The 25,232-nt window shown below is 47.1% G+C and overlaps 1 protein-coding gene across 1 annotated transcript; it reads left to right on the top strand.

Moving 5' to 3' along the window:
• Positions 1–884: 884 nt before the first annotated feature.
• On the top strand, positions 885–3,185 carry LOC112047623 (uncharacterized). The gene has a single exon (XM_024084793.2). It carries the CDS (start codon positions 885–887, stop codon positions 3,183–3,185), a length of 2,301 nt encoding a protein of 766 aa, XP_023940561.2.
• Positions 3,186–25,232: the final 22,047 nt, after the last annotated feature.

Raw genomic sequence — 25,232 nt, 5'->3', positions numbered from 1 at the left:
TGCAAATTTGAGCACGGATCCGGTTCCCGCGCGCACTCGCGGTCGCACAGGGAGCAAGGCCGTCTCAAAATTGCTGGAAATTTGGAAAATTTTTTGAGAAATTTACGAGAAGTATGAAAATTTTGAAAAAATGAATATTAATGATTTTTGTTTTTTATGTTACAGGGAGACGCAGGAGGTCTGAAAACGTCGCCCGGACTGCAAATTGACAATTAAAGACCAACACCGACTGTAAATTTATGAAAAATATTGACAGAATCTATCCGGTTAGGTTAGGTTAGGTTAGGTTAGGTTAGGTTAGGTTAGGTTAGGTTAGGTTAGGTTAGGTTAGGTTAGGTTAGGTTCCCGTGTGGGGTTGCTAGTCCTCCATCGGGTGCGTCCCCTGGGTGGTGGATAGGGGAAAGCCTCCTAACGAGGTACCGGGGAAACCCGGCGTGAACCAAAACTAGCAGGGGGTGGGGCACTTTTATGTGCTGCAACTGAGGTTTGCCGTCTGGATGCTCCTGGTACTGCTTTGCTTATCAGAGTGGACATAGCGAGCGTTTAAATGGCAATATAAGGGGATGAATCTGGTTTCCTGCTGGGTTCTAGTGGCTTCCGAGCCGTGAGGAAGAAAACCTCGTTAAAAATTTACAAGCGCGACGGGCTCTGCTGGTCTTCATAACCGGTGAGCATTGGCTTCAGCTACCGTCGGGCAACCCGTAATCCACACTGAGCGGAACCGGGGGCCTCACGCACGGAGCGAGGGGCCACGAGGAAGACAACCTCTATAAAAATTACCCCAATCCCAAGGTCCGTCGCCTGCCGATGGGATGAGTGGCTGATGGGAATTCAGTCCCGAAGGCGTCACATTGGGGGGTTTAGGGACAATAAAAAATAAAATAATGGATTACACGGCGGCAAATATAACTACCCGGGAGGGTCCCCGAAAGGGGGAATCCCTTGGTGCGCTGGAAAGCCGGCGCATCGGCCCCGACGTATACGGGGGGGCCAACCGACGTGAAGAGGATGTGTTAGGTTTGGGGGGGAAATTTTGGGCAAAGAAAGGAGTGGGAGAAAAAAGAGGAGAAAGTAGTAGAAGAGAAACAGGTACAAGGAACGGTGCTGAAGAGGTGGCGTCGGAATCTGACAGCAGCCTTAGACCCGTCGGGAGCCGGCTCGGATCGAGATCAGGCTCTCCAGTGATAGTACCAATGGGCGGAGCGAAACGTCCCCGTCTCAGCGAGGGTGAAGAAAATAATATGTCCACTGATGAAGAAAGGCCTGGAACACCGGTGCCCGTAAGGCGCATAGGTCAAGTGCCAGACAGTGGGCGCTTTCGTAGTAGTCTGGGCAGAACCAGGGAGGCCCGCCAACAGACTAGGCTACGTGCAGAAGAAGACCTCCTTAAAGAGACTGAAGTCGCCCGCTGTCGGCGGGTTTTGCGCAAAGGAGTAGGATCCACGGACGGACAGCGGATCGACGAAAAAACCGCTGCTCGTCTGCAAAACGAGGTACTAGAGGACGTGGAAATTATCAAAAAGGTAGCCACTAAGTCCTCCAACTTGAAGGGTACCTTCGTACGCGATTTAAAAGACGCTGCGGACTCTATTAAGGCGGCCGTGGAAGTCCTGGCATCACGCAATATATCGGAGGAAACGAGAAAATTGCAGGCGGACAATGTTCGCTTGCAGGCCGAGATGGCCAGTCTTCGGACTGAGCTGTCTCAATTACGCCAAGAGATGAAGGGGGAGCAGAATCAGGGTTCTGTCCCCCCTCCTATGGATGTGACGGAGGAGGCACCCCCTGTAACTCAACCTCCTTCAAAGAATAACGGAAAAAATAATAAAACCAAGCGCTCTGGACCAACTTCAGACGCGCTCACTTTAGAGGAGATCTGCCGAACGGTTATGATCCAGGTCGGAGGAATGTTGGACGCCCGTCTGGCGACATTTGAGGACAGGCTCCTCCCAGCGAGAAACCTTCGGCCGCCGCTTGCGTCGGATAATAGGCAAGTTGGGCGTAATTATGCAGCTGTGGTCTCAGGGTCTGCATCGGACGCGTCCAGACCAGCTGAAGGAAACGTGCCTCAAACGTCTGCACAACCCGGGCCCAGTACAGCACAGAGACCAGTTGGGTCCAATCGGACACAGGGGGCAAAAGAAGGGACATCTACTTCAACTTCTACACCCTCCAAAGGCGTTCAAGAGAAGAAGAAGAAAAGGAAGAAAAAGAAGAAGTATAAGAAAAAGGATGGACACCTGCCCGCTACGAACCAGGAGCAGCGGCAGTCTCAGATGTCAGCGTCGGAATGGACAAAAGTGGGTCGCAAACAGCAACTCGACCCGAAAAGCCGTGCCAGCAAACTCCGCCCCCCTGGATGTGCGGTCAGCGGATCAGCGGTGCTCTTGACGCTAAAGCCGGGAGTTGAGGAAAGCGGTACAACTTATGCGAAGGTAATCACCTTTGCAAAGGAGAAAATCAATGCGGCGGATATCGGAGCTCACGGAGTCAGACTTCGAAAGGCTGCAACAGGAGGCCGCCTATTTGAATTCCCTGGAGCCTCCAGTGCTGATAAAGCGGACTTGCTAGCTAACAAGCTTAGGGAGGTCTTAGGTGATGATTTTGTCACGGTCTCCAGACCTATAAAATCTGTAGATCTGCGAGTTACTGGCTTGGATGACTCCGTAACTAGTGCTGAGGTGATTGCCGCAGTTGCGTCAGTGGGAGGATGTCCAGCTGATCAAGTACGGGCTGGCGTTGTGGTAAGCGGTTACGATGGACTGGGTGCAGTTTTAGTGCACTGTCCCGTAGCTGCCGCTAAAAAGATTGTAGCAGGAGGAAGGCTTCTTGTGGGCTGGGTGTCCGCTCAAGTCAAACTGTTGGATGCCCGACCCCTCATGTGCTACAGATGTCTTGCTCCGGGCCATGTAGGTGTTCAGTGCAAAGAAGGCATTGACCGCAGTGGGTTGTGCTACCGCTGTGGCCAACCTGGTCATAAGTCTCGTGGGTGCTCCGCTGCGCCATACTGCGTAGTATGTGCAGCTGCGGGTAAGTCAGCCGAACATCGCGTGGGAGGCAGAATTTGTCTTTCCACATCGAATAAGAAGAAGAGGGGAGGCAATATAGATCTGAGAAGCAAACAGTCTTCGTCTTTACCGCAGCAAACTGTAGGGCCAGAGGAGGTTCCAATGACTGAAGATTAGTTATGGATCTGAACCTCCTCCAGGCAAACATCAATCACTGCGCCAGAGCTCAGGACCTTCTATTCCAGAGCATGGCGGAGTGGTCGATTCACGTAGCTGTTGTGTCCGAGCCTTACTACGTCCCATCTGGGGTCGATTGGGTGGGGGATCGAGACGGATTGGTAGCCATAACGTCCCGGTCCATCGAAGGCTCTCCAGCCCTCGTGGATGTGGTCCGGGGTAAAGGGTACGTATCAGCCCTCATCCATGATATAATGGTGGTGGGAGTGTACTTCTCGCCAAATCGGAGTCTAGCTGACTTTGAGGACTTCCTTGCTGAGGTCGGCGCCTTGATAGGCAGAAGTCGCTCCAGTCGAGTGTTAATTGCTGGTGATCTCAATGCCAAATCTGTGGCTTGGGGTTGCCCGGCAACGACTCCAAGTGGACGAGAACTGGAGGAATGGGCGACGGTGACTGGACTCACGGTCCTTAACCGAGGATCGGTTAACACGTGCGTGCGAAGGCAAGGTGGCTCCATTGTTGACGTCACCTTCGCTGATGGCGTCCTGGCACGCCGTGTTCATGGCTGGGAAGTGAAAAAGAACGTGGAGACGTTGTCTGATCACCGATATGTGAGGTTTGGTATCTCCGGGAACTCAGCTTATTCTAACGGTCCAAACCAGCCTTTGCGATGTGTTGGTCCGCGTTGGTCGTTGTCCCGTATGGACCGGGACTATCTAGTCGAGGTTGCCTTAGTCGAGGCTTGGTTCTCCGCACCTCGAGATGGAAATCTAATTGAGGTAGAAGAAGAAGTAGCACGTCTTGGCGTTTCTATGTCGCATGTCTGCGATGGGGCCATGCCGAGAATACACACTGTTCCTTCGAGGCGAGCGGTGTATTGGTGGTCTGATGAGCTTGCACAGCTGCGTAGATCCTGCGTGGCTGTAAGACGACGATACACTCGCTATCGTCGGCGAAGGAGACGAGATCAAGCTGAAGAAGATCGGCTTTATTCGCTTTACAGGGATGCGGTGCAGACGCTGCGTATAGCCATTGGGGAGGCAAAAAATCTTGCCAATGACGAGATGCTGGCCTCGTTGGATGCGGACCCTTTCGGGAAGCCTTACAAGTTGGTACGTAAGAAACTTCGACCCAGAGCCCCTCCTCTTACGAAGAGTCTCCAGCCTCTCGTCGTTGAGTCGGTGGTCGCAGCTCTATTTCCAGATGGAACTGAGCATGAGATTCCCCGCATGGCGCCGTCTTCAGTGGAGGAAGATCAAAGTCTGGATGCCGTACCTCAGGTCACGGAAGGAGAGTTAGGCTCGTCAGTGATACGTATGCGCCGGAAAAACACTGCACCAGGCCCCGATGGCATCCCTGGCCGCGCCTGGGCTCTAGCCCTAGGGCCACTCGAGCCGTGGGTTAGGGCCTTGTTCAGTGCCTGTCTCGAGCAGGGTCAGTTCCCGAGACCGTGGAAGAGAGGGAGACTGATCCTGCTCCGGAAGGACGGACGGCCTGCTCATGAGCCGTCGGCGTACCGGCCGATCGTATTGCTAGATGAAGTGGGCAAGCTCTTTGAACGTGTTGTTGCTGTTCGCCTCATCCAACACTTGGAGACGGTAGGACCAGACCTCAGCGATAACCAGTTTGGTTTCCGCAGAGGCAAGTCTACCATAGACGCAATAGCGCAGGTAAGGGACCTTGCGGATAGCGCGGTATCCCGGGGCGAGGTGTTGGTGGCGGTGTCACTCGATATCGCCAATGCCTTCAACTCCTTACCCTGGAACTGCATTATGGAGGCGATGAGGTACCATATGTTCCCCCGTTATCTAAAGCGGACTGTGGCGGCTTACCTCTCCGAACGATCGATTAGCTATCCAACTAGTGATCGATGGTCAGAAAGGGCGATGTCTTGCGGTGTCCCACAGGGTTCAGTTCTTGGTCCCCTCCTGTGGAACATTGGTTATGACTGGGTGTTGCGGGGAACCGTTCTGACGGGCGTTGACATCGTATGTTATGCCGACGATACCCTTGTGACGGCTCGTGGCAGCACTTTTCTGGAGGCTAGACGTAGAGCTACAGCTGGTGTAGCCAAAATTGTAGCCAAAATACGGAGTCTGGGATTAGAAGTAGCGCTGCATAAATCCGAGGCCCTATGTTTTCACGGGCCCTGGAGAGCGCCTCCTGATCAGCCCGCACTGGTAGTTGGCGGAGTGTCCATCGCTATCGAACGTACTATGAAGTACTTAGGACTCGTACTCGATAGCCGGTGGACGTTCGAGGAGCATTTCCGGCGTCTTGTCCCGAAACTTCAAGGTGCCATTGGTGCATTAAGTCGGCTCCTACCAAATATTGGTGGTCCGGGTTTACGGTGTCGCCGTCTATACACGGGTGTGGTGCGATCAATGGCGCTCTACGGAGCACCTATATGGTCGGATACTCTGACTTCCCGAACTCGGGCTTTACTGCAAAGACCTCAAAGGCTTATGGCAGTCAGAGTGATACGGGGGTATCGCACCATATCAGGCGAGGCTGCCTTTGTGTTGGCGGGGACACCACCCTGGGACTTAAACGCTGCTCTGCTCGCGAGGGAGTACTGGCGGAGAGTTGATGTTCGTCAACGCGGGGAACACCCTGCGGTGATAGTTGATTGTGCGCGGCGGGCGGCCACAGCCAGTTCCCCCATATCTTTATGGCGGGAGCGACTTTGTGCACCGACTGCCGGCCACCGCACAATAGAGGCGATCCGGCCCGTCCTCGAACTGTGGACGGACCGTAACCACGGGGCTCCCTCTTTTCACCTCACGCAGATGCTCTCGGGGCACGGCTGCTTTGGGAGATACTTGTGCAGGGTCGCAAGAAGAGAGCCCACTCAGGTGTGTCATGAGTGCGGCTACGTGGAGGACACGGCACAGCACACACTCGAGTCGTGCGTCCAGTGGTCGACTCAGCGCGCCACACTCGTGGAAGAAATTGGGTCTGACCTATCATTGCCCACCGTCGTCCATGCTATGGTGAGTAGTGAGAGCTCTTGGAATGCCGTCGCCTCCTTTTGTGAGGAGGTGATGACGCAGAAGGAGGCGGCGGAACGGCAGCGAGAGGATGACGCAGCTGCAATCCCGATACGCCGCCGTAGGGCAGGTCGAAGGCGACGTGCCCACGATCGCCGCCTACCTAATATAAAATTGGAAGGCGCATCTTGTTGCTCTGGTAAGCAACAGACGGAGCAATGGGATCCTTAGATCCCCAGTGGAGGGTCTGCCTCGGCGGACGCCGCTGTTTGAGTTGCGGAAGATTAATTTTTTGTTCCCGGAACTCAGGCATTAGGCGAGGCGATGGAATTTAGCTGGGTTTTAGTGGGTATTCTGGCTGACTCGCAGCCGGTGAGTCCCACATACTCCCTCGGAAATGGTGCCAGCCTATGCCACTATTTCCGAGGGGGATGCGTAAAAGCATTTCCCAGATTGAAAAAAAAAAAAAAAAAAAGGTTAGGTTAGGTTAGGTTAGGTTAGGTTAGGTTAGGTTAGGTTAGGTTAGGTTAGGTTAGGTTAGGTTAGGTTAGGTTAGGTTAGGTTAGGTTAGGTTAGGTTAGGTTAGGTTAGGTTTTTTTTTTTTTTTTTTTTTTAACGTTGGTCAGAAAAATGCATTTACGCATCCCGTCCTGAAATAAGACAGGATTACTGTCTTATTTCAGGGCGGGTATGTGGGACTCGCCAGCCGTGAAGCGGCTGGAATACCCACTAAAAAAAAACCAACGGAGTGGGTGGTGTTATTGCAACACCTCAGTGCTAATGGGATACTCCGAGATGTTGCAAAATGTGTAAGATAGGTGAATGAAATAAGTGTGGAGAATTACGTTATAAGTATAAGTGGAATGGATGACAGATAAACTGTATTAATAAAAAAAATAATCATAAGTGTTAGATAAAAATAAAAGATAATTAATAGAATATTACGGTAGGATGATTATGTTATAATAAATAGAGTATAATATATATAAATATATATATACACCTACATACATACATAATAATAATACACACACATACACATATATACACAAATACCCATATATACGTATACACATACACACATATACATATATATATACAATAAAACTATAAATAAAATAAGGCTGAAAGATAGTTATCTACATATTAGTTGATAATAGAATCATTTAAATGAACACATGACACGGTAAGATACATTGTAAAAATTATTAAAGTTATTAAAATTTTAAATGGTAAAATAATTAAAATTATTCATTAATTAAAATGTACAAATGAACACATGTACCCATGAACAAGAATGGTCTTTACAATGAAATCTGCATATGTACATTAGTTACATAATTTCCAAGGTGTGTCATGAGATGTACTTCATATCGGCAAAACAGTTGATAAGAACCCGAGTAAGGAAAGGTATTTACAAATGAATTATTATACAAAAATGACAATGCTATAGATTGAAATTAAATTAGTGATTCAGTCTAGTTACACACTAGTTATACACAGTCGGGTAGGTAATAGTAACAGCAATGGTTAGCCTTTTTTTTTTTTTTTTTCCTATTTTTTTGTTTTATTTTTATTTTTTTTTTTTTTTGTATTTTTTTTTTTTTTTTTGTATTTTTTTTTTTTTTTTTTTTTCAACGCCCAACCTTTCTTTCCGTAGTAATTTATTAATTAACTTAAGTTACTTAGATATGCAATCATTAAAATGCCTACAGGGCGTAAAACACACGGTTCTTACAAAAGAAAAAAAAAAATCAACATATCAACATATTTACAATAGTGATTGATAGATAAGAGCAGAGAGAATAAGTGAGAAAGTTGTAAGTACAACCTATGCAATTATATTATATTTGGTTATAAATAGAGACACAAAATTAATAATAGAGCTAATATAATTGACACAAGTGAATTTCGTTACGCATATACAGAGTTACAGAAAGCGTTTGACATAAGCATAAATGGAATATAACGCGACTATCCATAATCGATTTTGTCGCGCAGACGGTTGGTCAATTGGTTTATAAGTGGACATGAGTTGGAGGTGGCACTGTGGTTTGTTTTAATTGGATTTGCGGGATCTTTACGTTTTTGTTGTTTGGAGCAATTAAAACAGCAAATTTTGTTTTCGTCTGTGTTGTTAGGGCAGTTGCGATAGTTGTGATCAGTGGATGAGCAGTGTGAGCAGATGAGTGTGTCGGACGTACACCTTTTTTGCGTGTGGCCAAATTGTAGGCATTTGAAGCATTGAAGAAGGGGAACGTATTCCTCGACGTGGACTCTCTGGTGGTCCACGTTGAGTCTGCCGGAAGAGACGATGGTTCGCCAGAGCGTGGGTGTCGTAATGAAGACTGCATTGTAAAGTTTGCTGTTTCTATTGTTTCTTTTGAATTTGAATTGAAAGTCCTCATCATTAGTTATCAAATTTCTTATAGAGTCATTTTGGTGTAGGATGATATCCGTAAGGGATTCAGGACTGGTGGATTTGGAGACGCCCTTAAGCAATAGCATAGGTCTAAGTTTTTTAGCGGGTTTAGCAATGAGTCCACAATTAGCTGATTCGATCTTGTGAAGGGTGATGTCCCGTTGCTCGCAGTTGTCGAATACTAAGCGCAGTTTCTTATTTGGGATTAACTTGACCTCGGCGGGTGAGAAATTGGTGTCTTTGAAAGTTACGCCCGATCTGAATGCTTTGAGGGTGTGCGAGGCAGTGGGAACGTCCCCGGCCGGAGCGACAATAATAGAGGGTCGATTGGCAGGTATGTTGGAATTGTCCGATGGTGTACGAGCGGCGGCAGCATATGACCGGTTAGTCGATTTGACGGATTGGGTTTCTAATCTGAAGGCGCTGCCTATCTCTTCTCTAATTGACTCCTTCAGGCCAGCGGCTAAGGTAGTAGGAGAGGCCAACGGATGGGAGGCTAGCTCTCCGCGCAACATGCGAATTTCCCCTACGCACTCACTTAGTTCCTTCCTTAGTGTATCATCATTACTATTATGGCTAACAGGGTCGCTGACCTCCGACAGGGCGGCCAGAGTTGAAGGTGTAGTTGTGACCGTACGCAAGTATTGATCAATTGATCGTTGGGTCTCGGCTGCAGCCGCAGTAATGAGTCTCTTATTTGAAGCGGTGACGCTTTTACCTTCATTAATCGCCTTGATGGTGGTAGTTGATAGTATTCTAATCACCTTGGCGAGGGAGTCGAGGTCCTTGACCTCAGCGGCAGTTGCAGGCAGCTCAATGTAAGCCGACGGAGGAGGTCGCTTGGCGTTAGTTCCTTTCAGAGTAGACTGAGAGATGAGGGAAGGATTACCTGTTACATTGTCCTCTCCAGGCGAGCTGGATACTCCCGCCTCGGTGTCCATTGTGCACGACTGTTGTATTCACTGCAATCCAATTATGCACAGCCACTAATCACTGTCACTGAGTGTACACGGAATCAGGAGGTCATGATGACCAATGTCTATCACATAAGGCACTACCCATTAATTTAAGCACAGAGCACAAATCCCGAGATACCCCCCCCACTGACCGGGCTAGGTCTCGCTTGCAGGTAAGCTCCGGTCCTCTAACCTTGGTCGGTCCTCTGCCCAGGTTGGCCCCTTCCTTAGGCCCGGACCTCGTCGCGGGTTCGGTCCGGTCGTCTGACCGGTCCGTTCCGATCGTCTGGCCGGTCCGCTCCGGTCCAGGTCTACTCCTCTTCACGGTCGGTCCGGTCCAGGTCCGGTCCTCGGTCCGCGGTCTGGCGGTCTGGCCCGCTGCTCTTTGCGGTATGGTCCAGTTCTCTGGTTGGTCTGGTCCTGGTCCGCTCCGGTCTCCTGGTCTGCTTCCTTGGTTGGTCGATCCGTGGTCCGGACTCCTGGTTGGTCCGGTCCTGGCCCGCTGCTCCACGCGGTCCGGTCCAGTCCACAGGTTGGATTTAGACCTGGTCCGCACCTCTTCGCGGTCCTTACCGGTCCGGTCCGGTTTCCAGTCCCGGTCCTCAGTCCCCTGTCACACCTCACGCCCAGACGCGAGGGCATAGGGGCCGTGGGGGCCGCCCGCCGAAGACGACCGCTCGCGTCGGCGGTCTGTGCGCGACTGAGGTGGCTGGGTAAGGCGAGCCGCCTACACAGGCGCCCGGCCCAACCACTGTTCCTGGTCCGGTCCGGTCCTCGGTCCGCTGTCCAGTCGTTGGTCCGATGTCCGGTCCGCTGCTGCTGCTCCGGTCCCCGGTCCGCACCTCTTCGTGGTCTTTACCGGTCCGGTCCGGTCTCCAGTCCCGGTCCTCAGACCCCTGTCACACCTCACGCCCAGGCTATACGCCCAGAGGCGAGGGCATAGGGGCCGTGGGGGCCGCCCGCCGAAGACGACCGCTCGCGACGGCGATCTGCGCGCGACTGACGCCCGCTGTATAGGCGCCCGGCCCAACCACTGTTCCTGGTCCGGTCCGGTCCTCGGTCCGCTGTCAGCCCGGTCCGCTGTCCAGTCGTTGGTCCGATGTCCGGTCCACAGTCCCCTAGGTCGGTCCGGTCCGCTGCTGCTGCTCCGGTCCCCGGTCCGCACCTCTTCGTGGTCTTTACCGGTCCGGTCCGGTCTCCAGTCCCGGTCCTCAGACCCCTGTCACACCTCACGCCCAGGCTATACGCCCAGACGCGAGGGCATAGGGGCCGTGGGGGCCGCCCGCCGAAGACGACCGCTCGCGACGGCGATCTGCGCGCGACTGACGCCCGCTGTATAGACGCCCGGCCTTACCACTGTTCCTGGTCCGGTCCGGTCCTCGGTCCTCGGTTCCCCGCTAGCACGGTCCGGTCCTCGGTCCGCTGTCCGGTCGTCGGTCCGCTGCTGGTCCGGTCCGCACCTCTTCGCGGGTCCGGTCCTCAGACCCCTGTCACACCTCACGTCCTGGCTATACGCCCGGACGCGAGGGCATAGGGGCCGAGAAGGCCGCCCGCCGAAGACGATCGCTCGCGGCGGCGATCCGCGCGCGACTGGTTAGGTTAGGTTAGGTTAGGTTAGGTTAGGTTAGGTTAGGTTAGGTTAGGTTAGGTTAGGTTAGGTTAGGTTAGGTTAGGTTAGGTTAGGTTAGGTTAGGTTAGGTTAGGTTAGGTTAGGTTAGGTTAGGTTTTTTTTTTTTTTTTTTTTTTTTTTTTTTTTTTTTTTTTTTTTTTAACGAGTATCCCCTAACATGATTAGGGTCCTTATTGAGCTGTTTTTAATTTTGCTTGCGTATGGTCTATTATTTCCGTGTGTGTATTGTTTTTGAACTAGAACGTAACAAAGCGAAGTAATTTATATGCTAGTAAGGCTTTATATTCAATAATACAAGAAATACTATGCATCTGTATTATTCGCTTTGTTACGTTTTATTGCAATTTTGGTTATTTTTGTACAAAATTCTAAAAATGCGTCTCTACTGGAGGTTTCGCTCAAAATTTGTGGGACAGAGTCCCTGCACAAGTTCATCGATATTTGCTGTTGGAGGGCCTCGCGGGCTGCGCCATGCTGAGGGCAGTCGATTAGAAGATGTACTATCGTCTCACCAACATTCCCATCGCATACGCAGCCCCCGTTGTCCTTGCACTTAAACCTGTGCAGGTACTCTGCGAAACCACCATGTCCTGTCAGCGCTTGTGTCAGCAGTTGTGTAGTTTCCACCTTCTTCATCACCTTATGTGCAAACCGCACATCCGGCAGAAATAGTTTTGTGGTGCCTGCAGTTTTCTCTGTTTGGTATCTCCGGTTCCATTCGTCAACCGACCGCTCACGGAGTTGCCGTTTGGCAAATGAGACCGGACACCGATCGTAGTCAGGCTTCTTTTTCAAAGATAAGGCCGCTTCCTTCGCGAGCACATCGGCCCTCTCGTTGCCCTCTAATCCAGCATGTGCTTTAACCCAGAATAAAGATACTTCTTTGTTCTGGGTTTGACACACCTTTAGGTTGTCTTTTATATTTTGCACCAATGGATTGAGGGAGTTCTGTCCAACTACTGACTCAAGAGCCGACCTTGAGTCAGAGTAAATACCGAAAGTGGTCTCTTTTCTCTGTGTCGCGATGGAAGCAGCCTTATCCAGAGCTAGAAGCTCAGCCTGGAAGACTGTGCAGTGTGATCCCAGCTTAAGTTTGAGGGCTTTGGTTTCAGCCTCGTTATTCCATAAGGATAACGCGGCCCCAACCTTGCCCTCAATCTTACTGCCGTCAGTAAAGATTCGGACTGCTTGGCTATTATGGGCATCCACATCTGCCTGGTCCACAAGGCTTAAAAACTGCAGGTCAACTTGTTTCGCCGGATGGGGTAAGGTGTTATAGGGTGCTCTCACTTCTATTTCTCTATCTCCTAATACTTCCTGGAATACTCCTCTTTTTGCTTCATATAGAGATGCTGTCTCTTGGATCTTTAGATCCAGTGGGAGCATTCCAGCAAGTATTAGGGCTGAGTTTAAGGAGACAGTTCTGTAGGACTTGGCGACTTTTTGAGCGAAACCTCTTTGCAGAGCATTAAGACGCTTTTTAACCCCAAGTTTGTGTACAGCACTGGCCCATGCACCACTGGCATACATGGCGACTGGTTCCACCACAGCTGTATAAATTGTTTTTATAACCTGGGGGTGGAGACCCCAGCTCACTCTAGCGGCCCTAGAAAGCTGTTTATAAATATTCTGCACTTTTAAGCAGGTGGCCGTTAAATGTGCGTTAAAAGTGAGCTTGTCGTCTATGGTGAGTCCGAGTATTTTAATTTCAGGTGACAGCTCTATGTCGATCCCTCCCATATTCAGGAGCGGGGAATCGTATTTTAGTCTATTAGTTATGACCATCGCCTTGGTTTTTTGCGGGGCAAACCTTAGTTTATTTCTGATTCCCCACTCCTGAACATAGGCGAGAGCGGCATTAGCTCGTCTGGAAACTTCTAGTCCCGTATCACCATCGACAATGAGGACGACATCGTCAGCAAAAGCCTGACAATAGTCATTCCTCTGTTCCAGTCCTTGCAGTAAAGGGTCCAGCAGGAGGTTCCACAAGGTTGGACCTCCTATTGAACCCTGTACGCAGCCTTTATTTGTACTTTTTGGGTACTCCACCCCTGCGTACCTCACTCCTACCTTGCGATCCTGGAGATAGCTATCCACTACCCTGCGAATGTTTACCGGACATTTTTCCTCCGCCAGTCTGATTCTAATGGCTGGCCACCAGGCGCTATCGAAGGCGCCCTCTATGTCTAATGATATCATTGCCACAATTTTCTTTTCATTTAATTTGGTTCGAATATGTTTCATTAAGACATAGAGAGCGTCCTCGGTGCTCCTTTGAGGCATAAACCCAAACTGGCGTGTACTGAGCCGGGGAAGTATGTACCATTTGATCCGCCCAATGAGTAGCTTCTCCAGGATTTTGCCCAGTACGGATAATAGACCAATAGGTCTGTAGGCCTTCGGATTTGTATAGTCCTCTCTTGCGGGTTTTCGGAGAACTATTACCGTCGCCGCCTTCCATATGGTTGGAAAATGGCCTAATTGCAGGCATTTATTGGCAAGAGCGAGATACACGTCATTGTCCTGTGCTATGACGCGCTGACATATGTCAGCCGTGAGCCCGTCCGACCCAGGGGCTTTTTTGGGATTGAAGCTTTGAGCTACGCTCTTTAATTCTGCAGAGGTAAACGGTGGATCCAAAATTTCATTTTGGGTCCAGCCGTTTACTTGCTGAGCTTTTTGTCTCATAAGCTGATGTTCCGCATTATCCTCTTCTTCCCGGTCTTCTGGATAGAAGATCTCAGCCAATAGCTGTGCCGACTGGTCGGGATTATACGTCTTACCATCCTTAACTAGTGGGAGATCCTCTTGTCTCTTAGCTGTCCTCCCTATAACGCGATAGATCCCTTCCCAGAGTCCCTCTTTATCTTGTCTTTCACAAAACTTCTTCCAACTGGATATCTGCGCCTCCCTAGCTTCGCATTCATAATTTTCTTTGGCTTTCAGGTACTCATCTACGACTTTTCTTCTACGGACTTCAGCAGCGCATCGGATCCGGCGCTTTTTCGTGGCGACTTCGTGCTTCAGCGTGGCGAGCTCATCACTCCACCAGGGTAAGTTGAACTTTTCTATATTTTTCTTAATTGGTATAGCTTGTTTGCATGCTTCAGTTATTGTATTTATGTATTTATTTATTATATTATCTGTTTCTACTATGTTGCTTATTTTTTCTATTTCTATTTTATTTATATTGTATTGTGCCAATAATTGAGTGAATTTCTCATTAAATTCATTCCAATTTGCTTTTTTGGTGTTGTATATTCTTGTTGTTCTATTTATTATAATACCCTTTGCTTCTTGTAAGTTGATTTTAAATTTAATCACGTTGTGGTCTGCGCTCGTTACTCCGTCATCCACTTCCCAATCATCTACAAAAGCCAAGGCGTGGGTTGAGCATGCTGTGAGGTCTACCCGGCTGGACAAAACTTTGTTTCCTCTGACCGTATAAAAAGTCGGGGTGTTACCTTGATTAAGTATTTGTAGGTCCAACTCTGTCAGGGTTCCAAACATCGTTTCTCCTCTCTTATCGGTCGTTTTACTACCCCACCAAGTGTCCTTTGCGTTCGCATCACCACCCACTACAATGAATCGAGTGCCAAGGCCCGTAATGGCTTCTTTTAGTTGTTCCAAGTATGGCTCAATTGGGGTCTTTGGTTCGAAATAAAAGGATATCAGGCCAATCTCCCAGGTGACGGTTTTGATTTTTACAGCAACGATGTTCTTAGTCGTAAGCTCAGGTTCCATTACCACCGTGAGGTCTTTGTCAAACATTACGATTGCTGCCTTTACTACGTCGTCGCCCTTTGTGCATTGAAAAATGCGAGCTCCTGTGTGGTCCTTCATCCTTGCAACTCCTCCCACGTAAGGCTCTTGGATCAATGCAAATGCTACCTTTCTTTTATGGGCCTCGATCATGAGCTCCTGGGTGGCAAGCCTCATGTGTTGTAGGTTAGCTTGAAAGACGCGGTAAGCTTTTATTTCTCCCTGGTTCGCTGCTGTTGTGGTTCTACCCGGGGCAACTTTAGCAGTACGCTATGGTTGCTCTAGCTAGGGTCTCCCACTTCTTTCTGACAGTACACTCCGTGGCAAATGCGTTGTGGCTTGCTGCATCTATCCCAGCTCGCGTGCAGTTGCAGCAGGCAGGGACAGACCCAGCTAGCCATTTGGGACAGTCGACTTTTAGATGGTCCTCTCCACAGTGGCTACATTTTTCCTGGGTATCCTTACAAAATTTTCGGGAATGCCCGTAGCCCAGGCACATAGAGCACTGGATGAGAGGAGATTGATCCTCAACTCTAACTTTTTGGAGGTCGATATGCACTGCGCCAGCCTTCGTCATAATAGTCCAGACTTTAGGGGATACTCTCAGTACTATGTGGCAAGTATGAGGATTCCTTGTTTTCTTTCTAAACCTTATTTCCATTCGGTTGTCCTCATCTTGCAAATCTTTAAACATACCTTTATTCTGGCTGTTTAGGGCTTTGAGAACGTCCTCGTTGCTGTTGTATTGGAGGACATTCTTCAATACCACCAGGGGGTCCTTATTCTGTATTTCCTCTATTGTAAGGTGCTCTCCTGCTTTTCTTAGTCTACTGATAACTTTTTCTCTCTCTTCTTTCGTTTCACACCCTACAATCACTTTTCTGTCTTTTGCCTTCCTGACCCTGTCTACTTTAACTTCTCCATCCTTTGCGTTAATAGCCTCTCTGATTTTATTTAATACCTCCTCACCCGATTCTTCCTTATCTTTTGAAGTAACCACAACTGAATGCAAGGCGGCCTGCTCCATCGGCCGAGATCTAGCCACGCCTGCAGCCACACTTGCATAAGTTGTTGTTATTTCCTGCATGTTCTGATACTTTTCTATTTTTTTTTTTTTTTTTATTTTTTTATGCAATATAGGCCAGCGCTTGACTACAATTAAGCCTGATGGTAAGCATTAATGCGGTCTAAGTTGGAGCGCGCTTACCTAGAAGATGCCTATTCACTCTAGCTTTGAAGGTGTCCAAATTGTATTTATCAGGAAACACAAACGCCGGAAGGGCATTCCAAATTTTTGCTGTACGAATTAGAAATGTAGATGCAAATCTTTTCGTACGAGTTGCCTGGACATCCACAATATATGGATGCCACCGTTTGCGACATCTTGCTGTTCTAATTGAACCTTTAGATCCATCACTTTTTCAGTGTTTTCTTTCATGAGTTTACTATGTTCGTCTAGTTTCTTCGCTAACTCTTGATCTATACCGTTCTCTTTTCTTTCTAATGCCTCTTTTCCTATTTCCAAGCTTCTTTGTGATTCGCTTTTTTCGGCTAAATCAGCACCCGCTGTCGGAGATGGTTGGGGCCTTGCCGTCTCGGCCTCTTTCACCAGCTGGTAGAGCCTTTCGACTGCCTGTGTCACTTCTAGCTTTATTTCAGTCTTCAAATTCCTGGAGTTGTTTATTTGAAGCTTAGCCTTAACAAGACAGGCTTTAGCCTCCATCGTCCGCGGTGAAAGCCGCTGCGAACTTGTAGTGCATGAAGTATTCGCAACTGAGGCTGGCTTCACTTTTTGTGAGGCCAATTTATCCCTGGTGGAGCTTTTGGCTTTTTGTTGGGAAGAGCCGCACGATGTTGTTTTTCCTGGTGAGACAGGAGAGCAAGGTCCCGAAGCAGAAAGCCTCTTTTCCCACTCTCCAACACTTCTTCCGACTGCGAACTGTCCATTCGCATCAGCCTGAGAAGCAAGGGAGAGGTCGTCACTTACAGTGACTATCTCGGGTGTCTTCATATCTTGCACAGGCTTCTCAGCTCCAGTCGAACTGGGCTTTGCAGGAGTTCTGTATCCAACTCCAAACATCTTACTTCTTCTCCCAATAAATATGTCAGGAAGACGACAAGTCAAATTAACCTAACCTATTCTAAAATGAATGGGAGGTGTATAATCTCTCCCAGTCAGGTAAAAATCAGTTTAATAATTAAATAACAATAAACCTATAATAACTAATAACTAAACTATGTGGGACGGTTAGGTTAGGTTAGGTTAGGTTAGGTTAGGTTAGGTTAGGTTAGGTTAGGTTAGGTTAGGTTAGGTTAGGTTAGGTTAGGTTAGGTTAGGTTAGGTTTTTTTTTTTTTTTTTTTTTTTTTTTTTTTTAAATGAAACTACATGAACTGTTACTATTACAATGTAACAACTTTGGAACTATGGTAATTCAACTTATCTTTATTTATATAACTAAAAGTTTGCGCCAAGCCGCCGTAAACAAAGTATGTGTGCAATGACAGTAGCCTTTGGGGGATGAGGTGTTTTTTTTTTTTTTTTTTTTTTTTTATTATTATTTTTTTTTTATTTTTTATTTATTTGTTTATTTATTTATATATATATATATATTTTTTTTTTTTTTTTTTTTTTTTTTTTTTTTTTTTATTTTATTTTCCCATCTTCGGTTCCATTCCTGAAGCGAGTCCTTGCGGATTTGTCGCTTTACAAATGAGATTGGGCATAGGTCGTAGTTGGGCTTTTTCTTGCTTTTCCTCGCGGCGTCTTTCGCCAGTGCGTCAGCTCGTTCGTTGCCAACCAGACCAGCGTGTGCTTTAATCCAGAACAAGGTTATTTCCTTGTTCTGGAGTTTTATGGCTTTTATGTTGGCACGCGACTGAACAGCCAGTTGGTGAGTTGATGCGCAATTTATGACTGTTTGCAACGCAGATCTGGAGTCGCTGTATATACCAAAACTCATTTGCCGGCTTCCCAGAATTATTTTGGTGGCTTCGCATATGGCCAGAAGTTCCGCTTGATAGACTGAGCAGTACGACGACAGACTAAACTTGACGGCTTTGATCTCGGCATCGTTATTCCACAGTGATAGCGCTGCTCCGACCTTGCCATCAATTTTGCTGCCGTCGGTAAATATTTTTAGTGCCTGTTGGTTATGGCTACTGAGCTGCTCCTGGTCCATCAAGCATATGAACTCCAAATCCATATGTTCCGCCGGGTGTGGAGTTTCGGCATATGTTGATACACGCTCTACTTTTCTGTCCCTTAGATCTGCCCAGGGTATTCCTCTCTTCGCTACGTACAGTTTAGCAGCCTCTCTGATTCGGAGATCGAGTGGGAGCATCCCTGACAGCAACAGGGCAGAGTTTAGGGAAACGGTGTGATAGGCTTTCGTGAGTTTCTGAGCGAAGTCTCTTTGCACATTTTCTAGCTGTTTCTGCACCCCCAGCTTCTCAGCCGCAATTGCCCAAGCACTAGAGGCGTACATAATTACTGGCTCAACGGTCGCCGTGTAAATAAGTCGGATGACTTCTGGATGTAAGCCCCAACTAGCTCTAGCCGCTCTAGAGAGCTGTTTGTATATTTGGACGGCTTTTTTACATACTTCTGCCACGTGCCTGTTAAAGGTCAAACTGTTATCGACGTAGAGCCCCAAAATTTTAATATTGTCGGACATGCCGATGTCGACCCCACCCATTTTCAGTCTTGGGACATCATATTTTAGTTTACGCGTCATAGTCATTGCTTTGGTCTTTGACGGACCAAAGTTGAGCTTGTTATTGACGCCCCAATTCCGAACATAGGCAAGGGCGGCATTGGCCTGTCTCTCTATTTCTAGAGCCGCATTTCCGTCGAAGACAAGAATGACGTCGTCAGCAAACGCCTGGCAGTAGTCGCCTCTGCTCTCAAGTCCCTTGATTAGGGGATTCAGTAGAACATTCCATAAGATAGGACCGCCAATCGACCCTTGTACACAGCCTTTGGAGGTGCTTTTGGAATACTGTTCACCTCCGTAACGCACTGTGACCTTTCTGTCACGTAGGTAACTGTCAAGGATTTTCCGTATATTAATGGGGCATTTTTCCTCAGCCAAAAGGACTCTTATAGCGGGCCACCATGCGTTGTCAAATGCTCCCTCTATGTCCAGTGATACAAGTGTTACAATCTTGTGTGCCTGTATTTTTCGGCGTATGTACGTCACTAGATCATAGAGGGAGTCCTCAGTGCTTTTTTGGGGCATGAATCCGTATTGGCGAGTACTAATGCACGGGAAAATATACCATTTCAGTCTACCTACGATGAGTTTTTCCAAAATTTTTCCCATCACTGGTAATAATCCTATTGGTCGGTAGGCCTTGGGAATTTTATAGCTGTCCTTCCCAGGTTTTCGTAAAATTACTACCGTTGCTTCCTTCCAAATGGTAGGGAAGTGCTCCAGCTCTAGGCATTTGTTTACCAGTGATAGGAAAAATTCCGGATCCTGGGAAAACGAGTGGCTGCATATATCGGCAGTGAGGCCATCTGCACCCGGTGCCTTCTTCGGATTGAAACTCTTTACCACATTTCGGAGCTCCGTCATCGTAAAGGGCGGATCCCAGTGTTCATCACAAGAATCACCATTCACTCTGTCTGCCTTTTTCCTTACGCTTTTGTGGTATGGAGAGTCGCAATCCGTTGAATCTTCCGGGTAGAAGGCCTCAGTGAGAAATTTTGCCGAATCCCGCATGTCTAAAGTCTTCCCGTCCTTTTCCAGGGGCACGTCCTCTTGTCGTTTGGCGGTCCTTCCTATCACCCTATATATGCCCTCCCACACACCTTCCCTATCCTGTTTTCCACAAAACCCCTTCCAGCTTTCGATTTGTGCTTTCTTAACCTCTGTCTCATAATTTTCTTTTATTTTCAGGTATTCTTCGATGACTTTAGCTTTGCGGACCGGCGCTGCGCAGCGGATTCGTCGCTTCCTAGTGAGAACCTCTTTCTTCAGCCTGTACAGCTCTTCAGACATCCATGGTAAGTTAAGTTTTTCTTCAGATTTCTTTTTCGGTAAGATATCTTCACAGGTCCTTTGGACTAAGGAAGTGTATCTCTCCGTCAAGGTGTCCAAATCAATAATATTGTTTATTTCTTTTACTTTGTCTGTACTCATAGTTTCCTCCTCTTTTAATTGTTCCAGTTTCTCACGAAACAGGGTCCAATTTGCCTTCTTTGTACCATACATACGTGTTGTCCTTTGAATGCTAGTTCCTTTGGATTTGGTCAGTCTGATGTCAAAAATCAAAGCGTTGTGGTCAGAGCTTGTAACGTTTTCATCTACTTTCCAGTTCTCTACCAGATTAAACATATCCGCTGAGCAGGCCGATACATCAATGTAGCTGGTGTAGCGCTTGCCTCCGCGAATGGTATCAAAAGTAGGGATGTCTCCTTCATTCAGCACTTGTAGCCCCATTTCACCCATAGCACCATACATTTCTTCGCCTCTCCAGTCCGTTTCAAGTCCCCCCCACCAGACGTTTTTTGAGTTAGCGTCTCCACCTATAAGCAGGTGTTTGGGATTAAGCTCCTTTTGTATAAACCTCAGCTGCTCCAGATATGGCTCTATGGGCTGCTCTGGCTCAAAGTAATATGAGACAACTGTGACTTCCCAGGCTCGTGTTCGGATATTCACTACAACAATGTTATTTGTGGTGAGTTTAGGGAACTGTCTTACGTCAAGGTCCTGATCGTAGACGGCGATGGCTGCCTTCACTGTTCCGTCACCCCGATCTGCATTTTGGAATATCCTCGCACCTCCATAGTGTCTCATATACTTTAAGCTGCCCACATAGGGCTCCTGAAGCAGTGCAAAGGCCACCTTCCTCTTTTTGGCTTCTAACATTACTTCGACAGTAGCTAAATTTTTTCGTTGAAGGTTGTTCTGAAGTACTTTATACAGCATGGTGGGCTGGCGAGGGATGGTTGGACATATGAGATTTTGGCTGCTATGGGTGCCCTTAGCAATATGCTGTAGTGGCGCGAGCTAAAGCATCCCACTTTCGCCTAACAGGGCACTCATAACTGAACGCACTGTGATTCGTCGCAGCGATTTTTGCACGGCTGCAATTGCAGCATGTTGGTGGGATACCGGCGAGGCGATCCTCACATTCTCCACTCCTGTGTGGTCCTCCGCAGTAACTACACTTCTCTATGGTGTCCTTGCAGAGTCGCCGACTGTGTCCATATCCCAGGCACAGTGAGCACTGTACCAGCGGAGATTGGTCTTCTACAAAGAGTCGCTGAAGATCTACGTGCACTCGACCTGTCGATGTTAAGCGCTTCCATACCTGGGGGGACACCTGCATCACAACATGGACCGTGTGTGGGTTTCTCGCTTTTCGCCTGTACCTCACTGTGACTCTTACATCTTGCGATTCTATGTCGTCAAGCAGGTGATTATTTTGTTTCCGAATAGCTTGTATGATCTCTTCGTCTGTGTGAAGAGCCAAAACATCTCTCACTATGATTAGCGGATCTTTGTTTTGTGCTTCTTGGACTTGGAGACCACTGGCGCCTACTGCACTGCTTATCCTTGACATCTCCATCTTGCTGTGGCAACCTATAATCACTTTTTGATCTTTTGCCTTTCGTAGCCTATCCACGCGAATGCCGCTGTTTTTGGCGTCAACAGCCTTTCTAATTTTAGCAATGAGCTCCTGACTCGAATCTTCTTTGTCGTTAGACGTGATGATGATGGAGTGTAGGGGCTCTGTGCTAACTGGCTTTGAACGTTGGGGTGCATCCGCGTAGATAGGCCGCGTCGTGATTTGGTTTGTAAGGTCGTGTCTAAGATCGGATACAGTCTTTGATAATTTGGTAATTTCAGAGTACAGTGGCGCTCGCTCGGCTTCCAGGGGATTTGAGACACGCTTTAGGTCTTCGAACAGAGCTGTGGTGTGTTGTCTACATTCTAATAGGCTCTCTTTGTGTTCTTTTAAGTTCTGTAGGAGCTCAGTCATGAGTTGTACCTGCGGAGTTTCCTCCTGGCGTTCAGTGGTGGTGATGCTCGTTGACAACTTTTCCGCTTTTGCTGGTAGCTCTTTCTCTCCTCTCCCTTCTGTCGCCATTTTGTAAAGCCTGTCTATAGCCTGTGTCACCCCAACTTTTATATCTGATTTCAGGTTTCTTGATTCGCCTAGTAGTGTCTTAGCTCTGACCAAGCAGGCCTTAGCTTCTGCCGCCCTACTGGTGTACTTGGGTTTTAATTCGGCAGGGGCACTAAGAATGCCACCACCTGGTGGAGTTCTCAGTGTCTCTACCGTTTTTCTAGGACTAGTAGTTTCACTTTGCGTGGGTTTCTTTCTTTGTATAGTGGAGGCAACAGTCCTTTGAGTAAACAGCGCCGTCGGTTTTGACTTTGGTCCCTCGACTATAGCTAACTCTGGTGTTAGAGCATGTGTCGAGTCTTTGACACCTGAATTTTCGGGGATCTTGTCATTTTGTGTGTCGATGTCCGATCCTTGTGAAAGCCTCGACGCTTTCGTTGGCGTTCTGTAACCACACCCAAACATGCTTGACGGAAAATGAGTCTACGGTAGTAGGAAGCTACGATGTGGGGTTCTTAATATAACCAAGAGTCTGGGAGGTGTATATTGCCTCCCAAGTCAATTATACCTAACCTATCCTAAGTAAATAATTATATAATTTCTGTTAATCTAATAATGTTGGAAGATGTAAAAAGTCTCCCAATCGTCTAATACTTAATAGAATAAAAATATTGTCAAAAGTGTATTTGGGAGGTGTAAATTATCTCCCAAGTCAAATCTAATCGTGTCAGTAAAATTTATGTCAAGTGTCAATAGCAACTAATAATTATAAATCTAATGATATTGGAAGGTGTAAAAGTCCTCCCAATCGTCTAGTACTGTATTATACAATACAATCTACTTAATTTAAGAAGTAATAATGTCAAAGAAACGTATTTGGGAGGTGTATAATGCCTCCCAAGTCAGTATAAGGATTCTGGGGCCTTTAAACTTAATAATACAGCCAAGAATTTGCGTCCCCCACACCTTAAAGTGTACGTTTCGGATCCTCTAGAGTTGGAGAATCCGAAACGACTATAAAAATTTTTTGGCTCTCCCTATGGTATTGGGTTAGGTTAGGTTAGGTTAGGTTGGGTTGGGTTAGGTTAGGTTAGGTTAGGTTAGGTTAGGTTAGGTTAGGTTAGGTTAGGTTAGGTTAGGTTAGGTTAGGTTAGGTTAGGTTAGGTTAGGTTAGGTTAGGTTAGGTTAGGTTAGGTTAGGTTAGGTTAGGTTAGGTTAGGTTAGGTTAGGTTAGGTTAGGTTAGGTTAGGTTAGGTTAGGTTTTTTTTTTTTTTTTTTTTTTTTTTTTTTTTTTCCGGTGTCCCCTAACATGGTCAGGGCTCTTTTTTGCTTTGTTTTTTATTTTTCTTTTATTTGGGTGTTGTTTTATTTTGTATATTTTATTTCTTTATTTCATAATACTAAATATTCAATTGTTACATATATTCTATTATATTACATTTTCTATTTTCATTTTATTTTACCTTACGATACATTACTATATTTTGTTGCTTATGGTACATTTATTCTATTACATCGCTGTTGTTACATTTTGCTTTTATTATTTTACTTATTACTTTATTACATATTACTTTGTTTTATTATACTTAGGATACATTTGTTGCATTTATTTTTATATCATTATATTTATTTCATTTCTTTTGCCATTTTATTATTTATCATAATTACATTGTTATCACTTATTACAATTAAATTTTTACAATTATAACATTTATTACAATTACATTTTTACATTTATGACACTTATTACATTTTCCATTTTCTTTTTATCATTATACATTATTCTACATTTCTTTATTTCATTTTACTAGGGATGCGTTTATTTCATTTATTTCCAATACATTTGCTTTATAACTATTATTTTATGTTTTTATATTTACTGTACTGCAACAAGTATAACTAAGTTCGAACAAACAAATAAGAACAATTTTTCTGGTTCAGGTGTGGTCGCTTACAACTTTTCAGTCTTAAACTCGGCTCATGGTAAGTAGCTAGTCGTTTGATTTTGGCTTTTGCGAGGGACAGAGCACTGTGATTTCTACGAAAGTTAATGAGTATATTCTATAATATACTAGAAACTATACGTCTACATCCAGTGCTCCGTTCCTAGCAATGGCAATCCGTGCTACTCTGCTGGCGCTTTTGAAAGGCACCTCCCAAACAGAGGTTACTGCCGGAATGGGCGGCACGGGGCCCCTGCACAGACTCATGTGCTGCTCCCGTTCAGTTTTGGCTTTTGCGAGGGACAGAGCAGTGTGATTTTTACGAGAGTTAATGAATATATTCCATAATATACTAAAAACTGTACGTCTATATCCACTGCTCTGTTCCTGGCAACAGCGACCCGTGCTACTCCGGCGATGGTTCAGTGTAGCAAATTTTATCAGCTCGAACCCATGCAGGTACCCCGTGGAGCCTCCACGACCAATCGTCGCACTCGCAAGCCCTGCACTGAGGTCGGAAGCGATTTCGGTCCTGTCCAGGACAACTTCAGCAGTATGCTACTGTTGCCCTGGCCAGGGCCTCCCACTTACGACGTACCACGCAAGCCTGGTCGAACGCGTTATGTTTCGCGTCCAACCCAGCCTGCGTGCAATTGCAACAGGTCGGGGCGACTCCTGCCTGCCACTTCGGGCAGCTTGCCCTAAGATGGGCTTCGCCGCAGTGGCTGCATCGTACTTCGGGCTCCTTGCAAAAACGCCTGCTATGCCCGTAGCCCAGACATGCCGAACATTGAACGAGCGGTGATTGGTCCTCCACCCTCACCCGCTGCAGGTCGACATGTATGGCACCCGCCGCTGTTACAACCGACCACACCTGTGGGGACACCTTTAAAATGATGTGACACAAGAGAGGACTTCTTACTTTCTTCCTGTATTTTACTTCAGCTCTATATTCATCTGCTTTTATATGTTTAAATATACTTTTATTTTGTTCCGCTAAAGCCTGCAGGACGTCCTCATCAGTATTATACTGAAGGACGTCCTTCAGGATTATAAGCGGGTCTTTGTTTTGAATTTCCTCAACGCGTAGGTTGGCGTTTTCAAGTCTTCGCACAACCTTCTCTCTTTCCTCTCTTGTGCCACATCCCACTATCACCTTTCGGTCTCTCGCTTTCCTAACCCTATCTACAAGTACTCCAGTCTCTTTGGCGTTTACTGCAGACCTAATGCGCTGGAGCACTTGTTCCCCTGTCTCCTGTTCATCTG

Source organism: Bicyclus anynana, chromosome 14 (genome assembly GCF_947172395.1).
Source record: "Bicyclus anynana chromosome 14, ilBicAnyn1.1, whole genome shotgun sequence".
Classification (NCBI taxonomy): Eukaryota; Metazoa; Arthropoda; class Insecta; order Lepidoptera; family Nymphalidae; genus Bicyclus; species Bicyclus anynana.
Note: the sequence above shows the minus strand (reverse complement) of the source record. Positions and strands in the feature narration are given on the sequence as shown.